This window comes from Aspergillus stella-maris (assembly GCF_047715825.1).
Source record: "Aspergillus stella-maris strain CBS 113639 unplaced genomic scaffold BDV14scaffold_24, whole genome shotgun sequence".
NCBI lineage: Eukaryota > Fungi > Ascomycota > Eurotiomycetes > Eurotiales > Aspergillaceae > Aspergillus > Aspergillus stella-maris.
This window is the reverse complement of record NW_027396818.1, coordinates 243,532-262,227: the sequence shown is the minus strand read 5'-3', so window position 1 is coordinate 262,227 and position 18,696 is coordinate 243,532. Positions and strand designations below refer to the sequence as shown.

General features: G+C 51.2%; 7 protein-coding genes across 7 annotated transcripts; 2 read left to right on the top strand and 5 right to left on the bottom strand.

The window, feature by feature from the left end:
• Positions 1–632: 632 nt before the first annotated feature.
• BDV14DRAFT_189482 (NAD(P)-dependent oxidoreductase) lies at positions 633–1,934 on the bottom strand (the record flags this gene model as incomplete). Its single annotated transcript, XM_073771204.1, has 5 exons — positions 633–891; positions 978–1,115; positions 1,185–1,588; positions 1,645–1,833; positions 1,890–1,934. 5 exons carry the CDS (start codon positions 1,932–1,934, stop codon positions 633–635), a joined length of 1,035 nt encoding a protein of 344 aa, XP_073628622.1.
• A 133-nt stretch (positions 1,935–2,067) lies between these two features.
• On the top strand, positions 2,068–3,169 carry BDV14DRAFT_54347 (dihydrodipicolinate synthase family protein; the record flags this gene model as incomplete). Its single annotated transcript, XM_073776994.1, has 1 exon — positions 2,068–3,169. Exon 1 carries the CDS (start codon positions 2,201–2,203, stop codon positions 3,167–3,169), a length of 969 nt encoding a protein of 322 aa, XP_073628621.1. The 5' UTR covers positions 2,068–2,200.
• Positions 3,170–3,186: 17 nt separating this feature from the next.
• On the bottom strand, positions 3,187–6,271 carry BDV14DRAFT_172501 (uncharacterized protein). Its single transcript, XM_073768593.1, has 10 exons — positions 6,200–6,271; positions 5,548–6,145; positions 5,378–5,500; positions 5,222–5,328; positions 5,055–5,174; positions 4,458–4,999; positions 4,139–4,412; positions 3,910–4,088; positions 3,682–3,865; positions 3,187–3,635 (listed from the first exon to the last, which is right to left on the bottom strand). Exons 2-10 carry the CDS (start codon positions 5,604–5,606, stop codon positions 3,217–3,219), a joined length of 2,007 nt encoding a protein of 668 aa, XP_073628620.1. The 5' UTR covers positions 5,607–6,145; positions 6,200–6,271; the 3' UTR covers positions 3,187–3,216.
• A 585-nt stretch (positions 6,272–6,856) lies between these two features.
• BDV14DRAFT_199751 (uncharacterized protein) lies at positions 6,857–7,964 on the bottom strand (the record flags this gene model as incomplete). The annotated part of the gene is made up of 4 exons (XM_073773348.1): positions 6,857–6,981; positions 7,144–7,444; positions 7,492–7,685; positions 7,748–7,964. The coding sequence occupies 4 exons, from the start codon at positions 7,962–7,964 to the stop codon at positions 6,857–6,859; spliced, it is 837 nt and encodes a 278-aa protein (XP_073628619.1).
• Positions 7,965–8,833: 869 nt separating this feature from the next.
• On the bottom strand, positions 8,834–9,337 carry BDV14DRAFT_208623 (uncharacterized protein; the record flags this gene model as incomplete). The annotated part of the gene is made up of 2 exons (XM_073775447.1): positions 8,834–9,055; positions 9,137–9,337. 2 exons carry the CDS (start codon positions 9,335–9,337, stop codon positions 8,873–8,875), a joined length of 384 nt encoding a protein of 127 aa, XP_073628618.1. The 3' UTR covers positions 8,834–8,872.
• Positions 9,338–9,544: 207 nt separating this feature from the next.
• On the bottom strand, positions 9,545–10,023 carry BDV14DRAFT_172499 (uncharacterized protein). Its single transcript, XM_073768592.1, has one exon. The coding sequence runs from the start codon at positions 9,989–9,991 to the stop codon at positions 9,554–9,556; it is 438 nt and encodes a 145-aa protein (XP_073628617.1). The 5' UTR covers positions 9,992–10,023; the 3' UTR covers positions 9,545–9,553.
• Positions 10,024–11,373: 1,350 nt separating this feature from the next.
• Positions 11,374–14,890, top strand: BDV14DRAFT_189478 (eukaryotic translation initiation factor 3 subunit G-domain-containing protein; the record flags this gene model as incomplete). The annotated part of the gene is made up of 5 exons (XM_073771203.1): positions 11,374–11,815; positions 11,876–12,842; positions 13,662–14,289; positions 14,503–14,674; positions 14,838–14,890. 5 exons carry the CDS (start codon positions 11,374–11,376, stop codon positions 14,888–14,890), a joined length of 2,262 nt encoding a protein of 753 aa, XP_073628616.1.
• Between the last annotated feature and the right edge of the window lie 3,806 nt (positions 14,891–18,696).

Here is an 18,696-nt window from a genome sequence, read left to right as displayed (position 1 = left end):
CGCCACCACGCTCAGAAGCGTGTATACGAGCTTGCAGAGGTCAAGAAGATCATGGACTGGCCAGGCAACTCGCCAGATCTTAACGCAATTGAGCCATGTTGGGGGTGGTTAAAGAAGCGTACAACTCCACGCGGAGCGCCTCGCGATAAGAAGACAGGGGAAGAGGCATGGAGGAAGGCGTGGAGCGACCTGCCTCAGGAGACAATTCAACACTGGATAGAACGCCTCATTCGCCATATTCAGATTGTCATTGAGCTTGAAGGAGGCAACGAATACAAGGAGGGCCGTGAGGATCGCGATACGCGAAATTGGAAGGGCAGGCGGGTGAAGGGGCAACTCTCAACGCGAGTTGACCTAGAACCGCGGCCTACGGAGGACTCTGAATAGCTTCATCTTGTCTCTTTTTAGTATTCTGCGCTTTTCGGGCATTATTTCGGGTATTTTGGCCTATGCGCTGGTCGCACGGCCCTTGTAGCTTTAAAACACGTTGCCATAGAAATATGTATGTAAACCAGTTACCTTGGCACATTAAATTACTAGCGTCGCGCAAAAACTTTTGGTGCACGCCTCCGTATGTCGTTTCACAATGCGCTTGTCACCAGCATAATTTGTCGTATAGCAGGGTTGCCCGATTATCCCTGCCGACTGACCTCATTCCAAAACGGCATTCCGGCTTCCATCCGCAGGACTCCGTACATCGAGCTGCTGTCCAGACACTCCCCCGCGTAATCGCGCGCAGCACGCATGTTCCGATGTGCGGTTTCCGTCCCGGGGAGCTTGGCGTTGACACCTTTTGCCATCGATAATGCATGCTCTGCATCTTTGATTGCTAGGGAGACGCCGAAGCCTGGCCGGGTCTCTAGCGGCGGTGCATAGATGCCGGTTGTTAATCTGCCGTGACGGTTCAGATTAGCTTCGATCATCCCTTGCATCGCGTGGCGAGATATCATGTAGGGGTTAACGGAGTAGATAGATACCTTTTTGAATACCCCCCAGCAACACCACCGAAGGATTCCCCGATTAACTCTTCCATCGCTGCTGTGCCTAGACCTGTTTTCTCGGCGAAGACTTGGGCTTCGCCGACGGCTTCCATGAGGTTTAGCGTTATGATGTTCCTACACCGGTTAGCATACCGATATCCACTCAACACCACGTTGTAGCTTGTAGATTGTAAAAGAACATACCCCCCAATCTTCAACAACGCCGCACCCCTCGCCTCCTCGCCACAGTCAATGACCTTCCTCCCCATAACCCCCTCAATATACCCCCTCACAACATCCACTCCCGACCTCGGCCCGCCGATAGCAAAGACCAACTGTCCTGGGACCGCGATCGCCGGGCCCCCGAACACCGGTGCCGATAAGAAAGTGGCGCCGAGATCGGAAAGCGTGGCAGATACGCGCGCTGTTGTGTCAGGATGTACAGTTGAGCAGTCGACGAAGATCTTCTTATCAATGTTTATCTGCGTCTGTACCTGCAGGGTTATCTGGTGTGGGGCGGGCGATGGCGACTGTGATAGCGGTTGCGATTGCGATATCGATTCGGATAAGACGGTTATCGTTTCGAGCAGGACTTTATCGTTTGCGAGCTATAGTTCACGGTGTTAACGGGAGTTTTCCGCGGAAATGAGATATGAGATCATACCATGGTGAATATCACGTCGCATTTTTCGACAAGGTCAGTAAGGCTTGCTGCGGGAGTCGCGCCGAGTTCGTTCAAGGGCTCGCCGGTTGATATCGTGCGGTTGTAGTATGTTAAGTTGGGCTCTTGGGTCTTTACCAGGTGTCGCTGGAGGTTCATGGCCATGGGAAGGCCCATGGAGCCAAGGCCGTACTGTCATCGTAAGCAAGTCAGCCTATAGTAGTAACCTCCATGGTGTTGGGGCTTACCCAGCCGATGCGCGGCGTTGTCGCTTTTGCTCGTTTGAGAATCATTGTGCTTCAGTGTCGTCTTCTTCGCAAATTCACAACCAGATTGCAACGGAAACAGGACCCCTCATAACTATATACATCTTGAACTGATTCACTCATTCTGGTAACCTCGGAAACATTCCCGGTGGTTTCTGGATAGCCCATCTCCAATGCCCCGCAGGACCGGCCCACTACCCGAGGGGTCTGCTATAACAACACTCCATGCGCCGGGGAGATAGCCCAGTATTTCGTAAAGCATATCACTTGTTGAAAACACACAATCGATCAATATGGCCGCCCTTCCTCACGTCCCCCCAGCAGGCGTCTGGGTCCCCGCCGTCACAGCCTTCGACCACACAACGGATACACTGGACCTCGAAGCCCACAAGAAGTACTGCGCATACCTCTCCAAGTGCCTCACGGGTCTCGTCATACTGGGTACAAATGCCGAAGCATTCCTCTTAACGCGCGACGAGCGCGCCGCCGCGATTCGCACCGCTCGAGAGGCCGTCGGCCCCAACTACCCCATCATGGCCGGTGTCGGCGCCCACTCGACGAAGCAAGTCCTTGAGCTGGCGAATGACGCTGCAGAGGCGGGCGCAAACTACCTGCTTGTTCTGCCACCCGCATACTTTGGAAAGGCGACCAGCCTGGCCGTCGTTAAGCGATTCTTCGCCGACGTCGCGAGTAAGGCGCCGTTGCCGGTGGTCATCTATAACTTCCCTGGTGTGACGAATGGAGTGGATATTGACTCGGATACAATTACGGATATTGTGCGCGCGTCTGCGGCGGCGTCGCCTAGTGGCAAGAGCAATGTTGTTGGTGTGAAGCTCACATGTGCGCAGGTGGGCAAGATCACCCGCCTAACGGCGGCGTTTGGACCGGAAGAGTTTGCAGTTTTTGGAGGACAGTCAGACTTCTTGCTTGGTGGGCTGGCGGTTGGGTCCGCGGGATGCATTGCTGCGTTTGCCAATGTCGTGCCAAAGACGATTATGCAGATCTACCGATTATACAAGGCTGGTAAGATTGACGAAGCGTTGGCACTGCACCGCAAGGCGGCTTTGGCCGAGTCACCATGCAAGAGTGGAATCGCAAGTACCAAGTTTGCTGCCGCCATCGTTTCAGCATCGAGGGCTGGAGTCGAAGATGCAGAGACCAAGTTCAAGCCGAGAACCCCATACGAGGAGGCGGGCGAAGCTGCCAAGGCTAATGTGCGGAAGGTCATGGCTGAGATCATAGCTATTGAAGATAGTCTGTAGATCATAACGTCGTTTGTCTCATGAGTACAAAGTGTCTAGTCCTAGGATTACCAGATATGATTTTCAGTAACTGCGTGTGCGACCCAGTCGACATCGCCAGTATCGATCGACTCCGCGACGGCCATAATCTCAGCCGTCGTAAGTCCATCATGTAAACTCGGTAGTTCTGGGATTCGGTAGGCGGGAGGCAGTGGTGAGGGGATCTCAACCAGCTGTCCTTTCATTGAGCCCTCGCCTTGCATGCGGTCTGGAGCGAGCTGGTACAGTAGACCGCTCAACTGTTCGAGCTCGGACTTTCGAAACTTGGCTATCAGATTTCCACGATTGATCATGTCGTCTAATATCATATAGCTCTTCTGCAGCCATGGCCTCCGGCTTTCTAGGAGAGCACAGTCGACTGCCGGGGCCAGGAGAAGAACTACGCTCGATACAAATGTTGACTCTAAGTCGAAAGGAAGAAAGCTATCTGCAGGTCGTTAGCACAGAAACCAACCGTTATGAAAGTTGCGTACCGAGAAGGCTCTGTTCGAACAGGCTGCTTAAAATATTCAGCTGCTGCTGAGCTGAGTCGATGCATACTTGAAGCAACCGCAGCACGTTTGCTGATGAATTTAGCGTCTCGAGGCAAGCATCGGCGGACTGGAACCGCATCTTCAAGAAACATAAGAGCAACGGCCGTGTTGCGAGGACAATGCACTACACATATCAGCGTGTTTCTAAAAGAAGGAGGTGGGACTTACTTGATGATAGAGCAGATGCAAATGAGCTGCCATCCTGGAAACGCCACTGATGGTGGGTTTGTCCAGCTGCAAGTCAAATGACCGTTGTAGGTCTCCCGCCAGATCAGTCGTGCTTGCTAAGGCCGCTTTGGTTCTGAGAAGGAATTTTCGGTTCAGGCGCCCGTCCGCTCCGTATACAGCTATATCCTTAGAGAAGAGGCTCTATTATGGACAGTTGGATAATACATACTGCTATTGATCTCCGCAATAATCTGGCACATACGAATTTGCATGCTCAGAGCGACAACCTTCTGAGGTGATCCGGGAAAGGTCGGTAGTTGAGGGTGTATTTGGTTGTCTTGAATTGACTGTGGCAGTCCCATCAAGGAGGTCATTTGCCGGTCGAGGACGTAAATTGTCCACCATATTTTTCGACATCTTTGAACAAGAATTTCCCCAAGGTGTTGCACCGGCATGTCTGTGTGCATACCTTGAGCGAGGGCAATGCGCATTGCTTGGCCAATCTAAATTGTTAACTAGAAATTCAAACCTGAAGAAAGTGGACATACATAATTGTGAGCCGAGTTCCGGAAGTCGAGTGACTGGAGATAAAGCGCCATGCAGCACAGGACTTCAGTTGCAATAACAGGATCCCGGGCAAGATGTGTCGAGTCCGGAAGTAGCTGAAGGGCTCTGACGAAAAATTCGCAGCCCGGGGGCCTGGTGTCGCGATTCCGCTGGACAATAAGTGCTTTCCCAAGTGCGACAATGACCAGGTAGTGAATGTACCACAGAGCGTCTGCTGTCATCTGCTGTGCAGGGTCCTCGTAGAAGGCATATAAGCCCCCCATGAAGGTACCTTCATCAAAGAGGTGATAGAGCTGACTGGCATGAAACTTGACGGCGTTGATAAGGTATATTGAGTAATCGAGGGTTGGAACTATCGGCGCTTCGTGATACACCGTTGTTCTTTGCCCATCCCATCCCAGGTCATATGTTGTGCCTTCAAACAGCAAGCAGTCCGTGGGTAGGAGAGAATTATATAAATGCTCGTGCGTCATACCCAATATCTTCCGAGCAAAAGACCAGTTCGATGAAGTTCCTAGGTAGACTAGCAAAGGTTAGCTTCGTACGTCATCTCGGTATTGAGCCGCAGGTTGACTCACAAATTTGCCCAGTTCCTGAAGTTGTAAAAGCAGAAGGACCAGTTGATAATGGATTCGTTAGGTCTGCGCCTTCTGCATTCTGATCGTACCCAGCGTCACCGGCGGGGTCATCATCTCCGCCTATAAATGTTAGTTGCGTGGTGAGGGGAGGGGGCGAAGACTCATACCATCATCAGGCCTACCCCTATCTTGTTCCGCAAAGCTATGTGGACTAGATATATTCTCATCGCCTCGTTCCAGTAAGGCAACCCTTCGTTGAAGGTCCTCGATGAACCTAGCCAAAGTCAGCATCGAACATAGACAAGACGGCAAGGCATCCGCACCCTCGAGTAACAAGCACCTTCTGATCCCGGTCATCAAACACACAAGTCAACCTGCGCTTATGGCACGTATTGCAAGGTTGAAACCCAGAGCACTTGATCTTCTGCTTGCGGCACCGCTGACACCTGTCCACTGATTAGCGAGAGACCGATAAACGCCAAGTTTCACTCACGCATTCGTAGACCGCTTCCTAATGCCGCCTTCCTTGTTTGGTGTATCCATCTCAATCATAGCAGTATAAGTCGGTATAGTAGTTGATCATGCAATATCTCAAGCAAAGTCGCAGTCTTGCCGGGCCCATGACATCGACATTGTGCGGAACGGGCGGGCTCCGAGATGCGGGGAGAGATACGGTACGATAGGCGTAGTCATAGTGGAGACACATGTCAAACTCAAGTCGGGCCACGGTATCTAATCAGCAGGCGCCTGGAATTCATGTCCTGAATAGGAATCCAGGTGAGGCCGTGCAGCCACTGTCCACTGTTTGACTCGATAACGGTCATCGGATGTGTTCCCGGTTCATTGTGGAAGGCCTCGGCAGCCTTCCCGACGTTGTATCAGGCGACGATCGCCTTCCCCAGAGTTTCTCCAGAGTTGGCCTCGTGATCAGCGACCGCTTGTATCTCCGTGGTTTTCCTCCACATTCTGTCTTCGAATTGTCTTTTTGAACGGGGCCGGGGCCGGTACCCCGCGATTTGGCTGGCGTTTGCTGGGTCGAGCCCCGTAGGCGAAAGGCGGGGTTGGGCTGGCATTGGATGCTGTTGAGGTTTCTATGTAGCGAATTTGGTCAGTGAAATGTAGCAAGGTCACTGGCTTCTTCTTACTTTGGTGTTCATGGAGTGATAAAGGCTTGAAGAGATCTCTAGTTCACACAAGCAACAACGGCAGGAGACAATTCCATCCAAGAGTCTGCTGTGTAGCATCCCAGCATTTTGATTGGGCTTAGCGCAAGACTCGACACCTAAGGCAGCAAACTGTACATGCCCAATGGAAGCCCCCAGACTCTTACCTATTCATACTTTCGTTAAAAGTGTCTAATCTGAATGACAGCAGACGAAAGTAACTATACCGTCTCTTGTACTATGTCACTGTGAGAATGGGGGTAAGAAACAGAGCGATATAAGTATCTGTCCCCGACGTACTGTGAAATTACAATCACCAACACAGACTACAAGCTCATTAGTACGCTGCTATTTCTAGAGCCAGCTGAATGTTCGTGGTACGTATCTGTTGGCCCACGTTTCTTCTAATATGCTATAGTATATTCCTATGCGCACAGCCATCTATGGTAATCGGCCTGTGAAAGAACCCTGGCAGCACCCCGGCTAAAAATAGGGACAGCAAGTCTATGTATGCCTTTGCTACAATATGCTATGCAATACGTAAAACAACGTCGCCTCACCAGCAGTATCCCATGCCACTAGAAGAGACTCGTTTTTTCAAAAATTTTCAAAAACCGTTTCGACCTAACTGGCGTGAAATCAATCCACCCGTCCGCTGACAGCGATCAGTGGATTGAAGATCATCTGCATCTCCAATATTTCCATCGATGGCAGAGGGAGTTTTTCGGGGTTTTTTGTGTCCAGCAATATCTGGTGCTTAGGATCTGTGCTGTTAATTGCGCGTCCGTTCAAGCAGTCGAACAGTCACGTTGTCCCGCTACCCCCTTTAAGGTCATGTGGGAAGCCCGGACAATCAGTCAGTACAGCCCTGTCCAAGAATCTATACCTGGGAAACCAAGATAGACGGATCTTCAGGCGGTGGTTACCTGAAGAGGGCTTGACTGGTTTCAAAACGAAACGAGCGCGCCTCCAAAGCTCCCTGGCGTCCCTGGACATCGTGATAAGTGATGAGCACGTATGCCCATGGGAGGATCCCGAAATGATGTCCTTCCAGCGTTGAACAGTGTCGAAGCTCCAAAGCATTTCTGCCCAGACCCAGAATTTCTCTGTCTTGGCTTTGTTCCAATATTCACTCGCTTCAGTTAGGTGATCGGGATACAAGGTCGTAGGTGCGACGGGCTCCATGGTGTGGGATATGACACAGGCTGCCAGGTCTCTTTCCAGGCACTGACTCTGTCAGTATTTGCTTTCAGTGTCCTCCAAAGCGTACATACACTGGCTTGAGCTTCATCCTGTAGCGGGGAAGTAGACGAATTTGCCGGTGTCTTGGGGAGGGATAGCCGGGTGATCTTCGACGGCCTGTCGGGTGTCGGTCTCGAAATGGAGTCTGCCTTCCTCTTATTCGACCTTGCAGATTCACCGGGCTCTGATATAATTTCAGCCTGATTGGTGTCCATCAAATTGGCGTCTGAGGTTCGAAGGTGCGTGGATTAGACTCGAACATGGTGGAGGGAACTAGGAGGTACTCACAAAATCTCAAGTTGTCTGCCGCGGAATTGATCTTTTTCACGAGATCTTGGTTCTCGGGTGACTTCAGTTTTTCTAGGATCTGGCGAAGTTTTGTAACATCTGCGAACCACAGAGAGGCCCATACTGCTGAGTTAACATCTTTGAAGCCGTTTACATTGCTGATATTCCGGATAAGAACCACCCGATCGATATCTGTCAATTGGTTGATAAACGTCATTTGGTAGTAGTGATAGTGCTTTTGAAGCGAAGGAACTTGATGGCTATGTATAAAGTGGTTTGTAAAAGAAATGAACAAATCACGAAGTAGAAGGACAGAAGGAGTGATAGACTCGAATCACAACACTGCTGTCCCGTCCTGGATAACTATTCTCCTTCTCCATAGGAGGCTCTTTCCCCAAATACCATATTATATGCCAGCCTGGAACTTTCCCAAAAGCAGCCCCAGATTGAATTATCGCACATCCATACCAAACTCTTTTTTTCGACCAACCCCCGCCGTCAAAGCAGGGATTTTATTCACACGGCTTCCAGTCGTCAATCCACGGAGTTCGTGATTCTTCATTTCGAGCGTGCCCGCTTGTCAGTTCAGACATTGCGATAATGAAAACCAGACGGGAATCCTCCAAGTATAGCCGCTTCTGGGGGCCGCGTATCATATGGACGACATTCGTGACGAACGGATACGGCGTGCCTCTCACTCGGAATTTTCCTGTCACGGGTACTTGGTTCGAGTCAATTCATGGGGCCAAGAGAATACAAAGGGCATCAAGGCTTCCCAGGATGCTACAGTCCGCGCGTTATAGCTCTACTAGAGTTTGCGTGACGGGTTCAGGGCCATGTTCTGATCATGCTGTTGTTGCTGGGAAGAACAAGAACCTTTGATGTGGGCAGACGCCAAACACCGAGAACTCTACTTATCATATAGAAGTCTTTTGGCTTGAGATCAAGGGTTTCTGGATAGTTGATTGGGCATTGTGCAGGCCCTCTGGGGTTACGCCGGCTATTGGTGGTGAAATAAAAATAGTACCTAGTTACTTCAGCGAAACGACGGTTTTCATCCGACCTTTTCAAGATTATCCACTGCTAGTTCCACGTAGAGAAGGGGCTTTCTTGCAATTCTTGAAGCTATATTTTGTCAACCCCTTCGCCATCCTCCCAACCTTGTCTCAGCAACCGCAAGTAGACCTGCTTCGCGACCTCCTTCGATGTACCATCTTCGTATGTAGAGAACTCGCCGATGTCGATATCCAGCTTCAACTGCAAGTACTCATGAAGATTTTGACTCCATTCTTCCTCTGGCAATTCATGCTTTACCACGTTTCAGAGGAAGGTTCGGTAATAATTCCAGAAAAATGGATACGCGTCGCCAGGAAAACGGAAATCGCGCACATCCGTAGTGCGCAGTTCGGGGTCGCGATACAGCATTTCCAAGTACTCAAAAGCTTCTTTGACGTCATGTACCGGTGCAAGCACTTTGCTCCGGAGCCGGGTCAACAGTTGGTCTTGAGCTTCGCCGGACGTACAATTGATGAGGTATCCCACACGGGAAGCCGGGGTGTTGAAATGTTTGGCGTCTTGGACGAACTTCATTTCCATGAGGAATTGCCAATTGACGAACCTTGGGTCGACACCGTTTTTGAACTTGGGAGGGTCGGGCAAGTCATTTGTGAACACTGCAGTATGCTTTGGAAGATTGAATGCCAAACTAGTTGCACTCTCGGCTACTAATGCGGCTTTTGCGTAGGGCATGCCTGATGTTTGTACCTCCTTTTCGAGAGCCGCAATCCTAGCCTTGTCTCCTTCGAGCTATTGGGTCTGGATTGAAATTTCGTCGCTCAAGTTCGCAATGTCTGCCTTGTAGGTTTTCTCCTGGTCTTCCTGGTCCACCATCTTTGCCTTCAGTTCTGCGGCCTGCTTTTTAGACTTGTCATGTTGTTTGCTTTCGATCACTAGACTCTTCAGAAGTTTCGCGTTCAGGCTCTGGAGTTCGTGTTGCATCTTGTCTTTACTCGCCAGGGCCTTTCCCAGCTCCTCGATTCGCGACTTAAGGCTCGAATCCTCCTGTTGCTGGGTGCGCAGCTTCATTTCCATGTCCACCAACTGGGAGACGTGGGATTGTTCCAGGTTGTCGCACTCGTTCCTGTAATCCGCCAACTTCTCCTGCTTGTCTTTTATGGTGGATACGTAGGACCTTTGCTGTTCGTATAACACGTCGAAAAGATACTCTGCGTGGCCATCCGGCATAATTATACCATTCAGCGAGATCGATGGCGAATTCCCCGCTGTCGTCTCTCGCTTTGAGGGTCCGATAGTCTGCCATGGTCTTGGGATCGATACTGGTCTTCGAAAGGAAGGTCTAAGTGGCAGGAAGCCTTGGAGACGGTCCTCGCGTACGTTAGATGGCTGTTCAGAGGATCGTGGACTGGCAGGCCTTGGATTCGAGTATAGATCAAGAATATGGTGAAAATTATATTAATGGATGGCTGCAAAATGAGACTTTCTGGTAATCACAATCACTTGCAGCAATTGAAGCCTTAGAGACCTGAAGTGAGGAATTGAGTGAGTTCTGAGGAAGGCAGATCATGTGTTGTCGCATATTCGCTCACTTCTACAAAGGCAACACCGAAGACACCTCGCACCTCTCACTTCCCCTCCAACAAAAACAAACCTCACAAGCCTCACCATCTTTGCCTCCAGGGATGCAAAGCAAGCTGTCTGTCATCTTTGTCCTTTGGAAGGAATACGCTAAACAGAACCTGCTTTGTCGAAAAAAAAATGTTTAAACAAGACCTTTCAGTCCTACTCGTTCGTCACCGGGATTATCGGGGTTACAGAGACACTTTTTCACCCCTCCAGGCCATGACCTCGACTGTTCCTTGAGATAAACACCCCTGGCCCCCGTTGCAACCTGCCAATCGCCACCGCGTTATTGTCCATGCTAACCGCTCTTATCTGCAGGATTCTTGGATAGTGGAGTCAGTAAGAAGCCAAGATAGCTAAGCTCCGGAATCTGGGGGAGAAAGGCGAGAAAGTGGCAGACGAAGAACGCCGCAAGCCCAAACGGATATGGCCGACACCGAAGAATGCAGCTGTCATCGAAAGTCGCTGATATCGTGGTGATTCCTTATCATAGGGGCAAACCTATCACCAGCAAAACTCTTATCTGGGGCTCGTCAAATTTCTGTCGGTTCCACCCGGCTGTTGAGTCCGCCCGTTTCGCCCTCCAGCGATTGGTTTAGGGCCCAGACAAGCTTGCCTCGTTTGACAGTCGCGTGTTTCGAGACCCAGAACACCCCACGCGAACGTTCTTCCTTGGTCGCGCCTGAACCCATACCGAAGGTATCGCCTCCGTCTTTCCCGAAGATGACCGCAATGCAACGCGAAACTGGCCCTCCATGTGGGCCGTAAGATAATAATAACTGATTGTGCGCGTTTGTGCGAAGAATTCCTCAGTTCGGTCCACATACATATCCAGAGCTCTCCCCGTCTGTGAGAAAGAAAAAAATGGGAACTACAACCTAGCCAGAGGGGCACTGCTTCCCTTATTGCCTATCCATCAATTCTTTACACGATCACACATTGAGTGAATCACATACTCAGTCAATTCGACACCCTCCTTTACCGCAATGGCCGGACCACACGAAGTCGACCTGGAGAAGAATCCTCCAGTGACTCAGGCGTCCGCGGATACCAGCAGCGATGGCGCTGTGCCTGGGGAGAGCTTTGCCTATGGCAATTCTCTCTATGCAAAGATCCAGCGCCTAGCTGGCAAGTTCCAAATTGAGCAGCGTGGAATCGAACGCGTCCCTGCAGCGGAACAGACAGATACCTCGTACCTCAATGTGGGCAGTATGTGGCTGGCGGCCAACATGGTTGTCAGTTCCTTCGCGATCGGTGCCCTTGCACTTCCTGTCTACAATCTCGGTTTCGTTGATGCCATCCTCACGCTGCTATTCTTCAACCTTCTTGGTATTATGACCGTCTGCTTCTTTTCCACCTTCGGTCCGTTCGGTCTACGTCAGATGGTGTTCTCGAGATTCTGGTTTGGATGGTGGGCCACAAAATTCTGTGAGTTTCATATGAGCTATGACCTATAGCAGCGGGAACTCATTCGTCTCTCTCTCGCAGTCGCCATTCTGAATATCCTAGCATGCATGGGCTGGTCTGCTGCGAACACCATCGTGGGAGCTCAAATGATCAATGCAGTGAACGAAGACGTGCCCGGGTTTGCCGCTGTCCTAATCATCGCCATCTGCACGCTCCTTGTCACCTTTGCTGGTTACAAGGTGGTTCATATGTACGAATACTGGAGCTGGATTCCCACATCCATCGTCTTCTTGATCGTTCTCGGTTGCTTCGCCCACTCCGGTGATTTCTACAACATCCCCATGAAAGCGGGCTCATCCGAGATGGGTAGCGTCCTCTCTTTCGGATCTGCCGTCTACGGATATGCTACAGGCTGGACCAGTTACGCCGCTGATTACACCGTGTACCAGCCCGCCAACGCCAGCAAGCGGAAGATCTTCTTCTCGTGCTGGATCGGTCTCATCGTTCCCCTCCTCTTCATCGAGATGCTGGGTGTTGCTATCATGACTGCGACCACTATCGACGGCGGCAACAACAAATACCAACTTGGCTATGACGCCACTGGTAACGGTGGCCTTGTCGGTGCTGTCCTCGACCCTCTTGGCGGCTTCGGCAAGTTCTGCCTCGTCATTCTCGGTCTCTCCATTGTCGCAAACAACTGCCCGAACATCTACTCGGTGGCCCTCACCGTTCAGGTCCTCAGCCGCTACGCCCAGCGTGTTCCCCGTTTCATCTGGACTCTCGCCGGTACCGGCGTGTCGATTGCTATCGCCATCCCAGGTTACTCTCACTTTGAAGACGTGCTCGAGAACTTCATGAACTTCATTGCCTACTGGCTAGCCATCTACTCCGGTATCGCTCTCACAGACCACTTCGTCTTCAAACGCGGCTTTGGCGGTTATGCTCCCGAGGATTACGACAAGCCCAATAAACAGCCTCCTGGTATCGCGGCTGCTCTAGCCTTTGCCTTTGGCGTTGCCGGTATGGTCACTGGAATGAGCCAGCAATGGTATGAAGGTCCTATATCGAAGCACGCGAGCGGCGGTGATATTGGTTTTGAATTAGCGTTTGCGTTCTCGGCTGCTTCTTATGCTTGTATGAGGCCGTTTGAGCTTAAGGTGTTTGGGAGGTAATTTTCGTTTTGGTTGGTGGCATCGTTTTAGTATTTGGGTTATATAGGCTTAGTTTCCCGGAATGTATATATAGATAGCTTTGAATCAATTAATCGCACCATTATGTATAACCTTCAATTGAATCTTGCTCTTCGAGTTCCAATTACCTAGTATTTGTTGGTCTTGTTACTGCATAATGATGAACCTTCAAGAATAGTGACATCTACCTAAGTGCTTAAGAGAGCTTCTTGGCGTTAAGGCCCACGAAGGATTTCTAGGTACCTACCGATACCGTACCTGGCTCCTGAGGGCTAACTCGGTCGTGCCTTCCATAACGGCGGTAGAATCATTCCTGCTGAGGAAAGAGCGACCCGGTTGCGCCTTCTTTAATCAATCAAACTGTCGGTCACTCCTGCCCTGGGTGATCCGTACTTCGTGCCTTCCTACTGTGCTTATACCCAGCCTATCACGTGATTAGACCAGGCACCGCCACATCCTCGCGGCGCCACATCACAATCCGGCGAACAAATCCACAACGGAGAATCAGCTTTCAGAAATCCAGAATCTTCAAACACGATTCCAACAACACAACAGCCACCCACGATGTCTCCACCAGCTAAGTACGTTCTTTTTACGATCCTACAAACACCAACGACCGATTCTCCATGTTTTACGCGGCCAAGAATATTATGAAAAGTGCTAACGAAAGATAATAGGGCCGACTGGGCCGACGACGAAGAATTCGACGACCCCTCGTCCCTCCCCGCCCAACAAATCACAACTAACAAGGACGGCACAAAAACCGTCGTTTCATACCGCTTCAACGACGAAGGCAAGAAGGTCAAGGTCACCCGCCGCATCAAGACAACCACCGTCCGCGAACACGTAAACCCACAAGTTGCGGAGCGCAAAACATGGGCGAAGTTCGGTCTTGAGAAGGGCCATGCCGCCGGTCCCAGTTTCGACACGACCTCCGTCGGCGAGAACATCATCTTCCGGCCCTCTATAAACTGGAAGGCGCAGGCTGCTGAGGCGGAGAAGAACGGCGGCGAGAAGGGCAGTATTAAGGATCAGCTTAAGGATAAGAAGGTCAAGTGTCGGATTTGTTCAGGCGAGCACTTTACTGCGCGCTGTCCGTTCAAGGATACCATGGCGCCGGTTGACGAGGGTGGTGCTGGTGGTGAGGGTGGTGCTGCGGGTGGTGATGAGGATGCTGCTGGTGGGTTGGGCGCTGGTGGTGGTTCCTATGTGCCGCCTCATATGCGGAAGGGTGCTGCTGGTGGTGGTGAGCGGATGGCGGGCAAGTATGAGAAGGATGATTTGGCGACTCTGCGCGTTACGAACGTTTGTCTCCCCCCTCCTCTGCCCGTTCCTTTTTTTCAAACCCCGCTGGCAAGCAAGCAAGCTGTTGTGTTTCGGCTCGGTGGCGGGTGTCTGCTTCGACGATGCCTGCCACCTGCTGTTACCCCCCTGACCGACTTGCTTTGCTTTGCTTTGCTTTGCTTTACCTGTGCTCTCGGTGTGGCGAAGTTCAACCATGAAACTAACGGTGAGCAGGTTTCCGAACTCGCGGAGGAACAAGAACTCCGGGATCTATTCGAGCGCTTCGGTCGTGTCACCAGAGTCTTCCTGGCCAGGGACAGAGAGACCCAGAGAGCCAAGGGCTTCGCCTTCATCAGCTTCGCGGACCGGAGCGACGCCGCACGTGCCTGCGACAAGATGGACGGATGTACGTTACCTTCTCTTCCCTTTCCTTCCTTGCCCTTGCCCCTTTCCATCTTCCATGCTCCCTTCGGAGACGGAGACACACACACCTTGTGTTTAGACCTGTTTCGTTTTGTTTCAAACCGAAGCTTAGACCCATGCTAACTCCTTCATTTTCTTCAATGCAGTCGGATATCGCCACCTTATTCTCCGCGTCGAATTCGCCAAGCGGGCTACTTAGATTTCCAGATTCTTCAGACAAAATTCCATATTCTATCTTCTTTGCTTCGCTTCGGGATATCATACCATACCATATCATATCATATCATATCATATCGTGTCATTCTTTGGGAGTTATGCTGTTTATGACTTCACTCGGGATGGATTTACGACGCTGTTTCGGCTGGCCTTGGTTTGGCCTGGTCTAGTCTATCTAGCTCGGTCCGTTTGTTCTGTATAGCTGGGAGCGGGCTAGATATGCTGTACTCCTTGCCTGCCTCACGAGTTCCTTTCTTCTTTCTTCTCTCAATGAAAAGTGTCATGATCCGTCTGTTCTGAGTGGTTTGATGTAGCAAGGGTATGCCAATATGCTCGATTACTTATGATAAGTTCGTGGGCAGTAGAGTCTGCTGATGCTTATCCTATGGTGTATGGACTATGCAGCCGTATGAGTAGGTAGTCTGCGAGGTTAGTCAGGATTATGACGGCAGGTACCTACAGAGCACCATTCCCGCAGAAAATCAGCCACGCTACAGCCATTTCTTAGTCTCCATCAAGGTCAGAAGCAGAAATACTGTGGCATCTAGCGCTTCAGGCGCTGTCGATTAGTAGTCTAATGTAGCGCTATTTCAGATGTCCATCGCCGTACTCTGTAAGCTACGGATGATTGAGCGCCGTTCTGTAACTCCATGTAAAGCCCGAGCCATCTACGTCTATTTTGTAAGTATCGTTCGACCTATGAATATCGCCAACGGTCAGAAACGGTCAGAAACAGTCATCTGCACGGAAGACTGCATCTCCTGGGTCGGGAGGCTAGGGAGACAATGGGTGAGTCAACATAGATACCAACCCTAGCTATGTTTAGCTCCTGGCAGACTGGGTGTGCTCGCCCTTGTCCAGATTGCTTGCAGCGACATGTGCGCGCTGGCTGCCCGAGCAACGGGCGTTTTGGAACTTGGCACTCGTTTCAATAGGTAGGCGTGAGCGTCATCCAAGAGCGCACTGCTCTGGGAGGCTGGTCTACGCTCACAAATGACAATCTCACTCTGCAATGAGCCAGCCTCCATTGCTCACTTCGGAGCGAAAGGAAGCGAAAATCACCCCCACCCCATCTGCTTCATTTTTTTTCAACGCCGGCAGCCCGGAAAATCAGATGGTATGCCAATTTCATTTCCCTCCAGACCGCAGCCAGTCGTGATCCTGCTGGGAGGAGCAGTTGCAGTATGTAGCATCACAATCTGATTTAGTGGTGTCACGAAAGCAGCCATCTTCAGCATGAAGCTCATCAGATTGGCTCTGTGGCTTTGCCTTCCTTCTTCCCCGGAAGTCTGGCAAGCGATGACCATTCAGAACTGGAAAATGTTGGTGATGGGAACCCGGAGCGTTGTCGGCACTTAGAAGCTCCGGTTACATTGCAGAGAATCTGCCGTCTTATCTGGGCGACAACGGGCGGCGACGAAAGCCCTCAAAAGCACCATTATGTCATTGAGGGAAACTCTCTCCTCTGGGTTCTTAAACGGGAATAGGAAGCCGGCATTTGAGCTGGTTGCGCGTCGACTCGCTGTGTTTCGCTTCTGTGTGACTCCATCTGGCCATTCGACTGGCGAGACCTGAGGTGCCCACGAGCAAGGTTCGTCTTTGCTCAACAGGTCAAAGTATCAACTGGGCGACTTGGAAGATCATCCTGCAGCTCAAGTGTTGAGAAGTAGATATTTCAAGCGTCAGTGCGCATCACGATAACTGAGACGTCTATCCAGCCCTAAACCCAGAACCTTGTCCCAGAAGCCTGGTCATCGGTGGTCCTCTTCTATGGCACCACGTCGTTTCCCTGCCAGCAGTATCGAGGCGCATATCATAATTTTCTCGCGGCAACAAGGCGTCGACTCGATTTTGGGCCAACAGTTGACAGGTCTTGATGTGACTGCAATCCGCCCGCTCATATTTGAGAGCTTTGACGTAGTAAAACCTTAGCACATGCCTCTGGGAGGTCTTGTTGTCCCCTCTGATTGGGAGCAAACCTCGGAAATCGGCCGGGTCTCGGCTTAATAAAGGTATAACAGGCAACTTACTAACGAGCAGCAATTGGCCGTGTCTCTCGAGTAATACAACTAATCCGAAGAGAGAAGAATGTCGGAGGACAAAGACATAGCCACGAGGAGTAAGTGAATCCTGGCTACTCCTGCGGCGTCCACGGTAACTGCGCAATCAACTCGCGCACATGGCCCGATGATAGTCTCGTGCATAGAGACTTTGCTAGAGACACCTTGGGATACGAAAACAGCGTGAGTTGAGGTGGTAGAGACGGCCCGTTGAGTGGCCGGTTGCGCGGCAGGCTCATTCAGTTCAGTCCGTGGTACTTAATCTCCGAAAGCAGATTGGCGCAATTGACGGGGCGTAAGTCAACTTCCTAGCTAGAACCTTGCGCACGTTAGCATCGAATCGTAATGGTTCAATTTCCACTGCTACTACCAGGTATTAGCCCCTGCGCGCACCTACATTGGACATTTTCAAGCGCCATTTGCATACTATGCTTGCAGACAGACTTCATCGAGGAAGTCAAGATCACCGAGCAAATGAGACCGCTGCCCATCCCTTCAAACTGCCCCGGCAAACGAGACATGAGCTCTTCTATGACAAGTAATCCGCTGTAAACCTCAGTCTCGATTATTTATAACATAGCTTTTCGAAAGCAGTGACCCGCGGCGAGGTATTGTAACCAGATTCTAAATCGGCATTTGTCCAGATGATCGAGACGCGGAGAGTTCAAGGGATCCTAGGGCCAACGGCGGAATGTTCTGGGCTCGGATGAGCTCGAGCTCACTGACCACCATCAAGCAATGGATAGCCAGCTGACATATACCCGGGCGTTTCAAGATGTTTGTAATGGCGAGCTGCAGTCCCAGTACCATAGTTATCCAAGCCCCAGTTTCTTTCCAGCTTATAACGGCCGTGATATACAGCGGAATGGAATGAAGGGCGCACTAGAGAAATAGGATCATATTGGGTCTGCATTCTAGGCGAATTAGGCAATCTGGAACCAAGGTCTTACCTGAAGTGTTGCTGTTGGAATTGGCGGGCAGCATCCACGCCGGCGCCTAGAGAAGAGAGAGTTAGGCGTTTGAGCACGAAAGGCAGAGTTCTGAGCCTCAAGGATGGTGGGACTAAGGGAGATGGCGAGAGCAGGAGGATGAACTGAAACAACCGCAAGGTTTGTGTAAAGAAAGTGGATTCTATAGCATGGCAGTGGCGCCGAAGCAGAAACCGGTTACAGAAAAGCCAAAGAGCCAGGGTAGTAATTCGTCCAAGTGGGAGATCGGCCCATGGTCTTGAGAGGGAGGGGCAGTGCGCTGTCGAATGGCAAAGCGGTGGATAGAGTTGAAGCAGGTACTGGGCATGACAGCAACTTTCCTCGCAGTTGAGGTAACGCTGTGCCTGAGGGTGAAGCAACGAAGAGAGAAGGAGGAAAGCAGGCCGGGCGCGCAGGTTACCCGGCTAGGGCTGCACTTAGCCTTCCAGTGCTACCAGAGCACGTGCTAATCCTAGCCTGGGGCACCAACTCTAGCACACTCCCACACTAGCAACTTTACTCTCAACACTCAACAGCTCTTTCCATTTCAACAGCTCCCTTCACCCTGCGCCTCCTATTCCTGCTTCCATCGCAAATTGGCAGAAACTCTATTATCCTGGACCAGCCGGTCCAGCACGCTCACCCCCAGACTGAATGCAACCTTCCCCCCTCCCCACCAGCCCCCCTGGTCAAGGTTGCGAATGGATTGGCGCTGCAGCCCGTGGAAACCTCCTGCACGACATCACCCTCCACTAGGGATC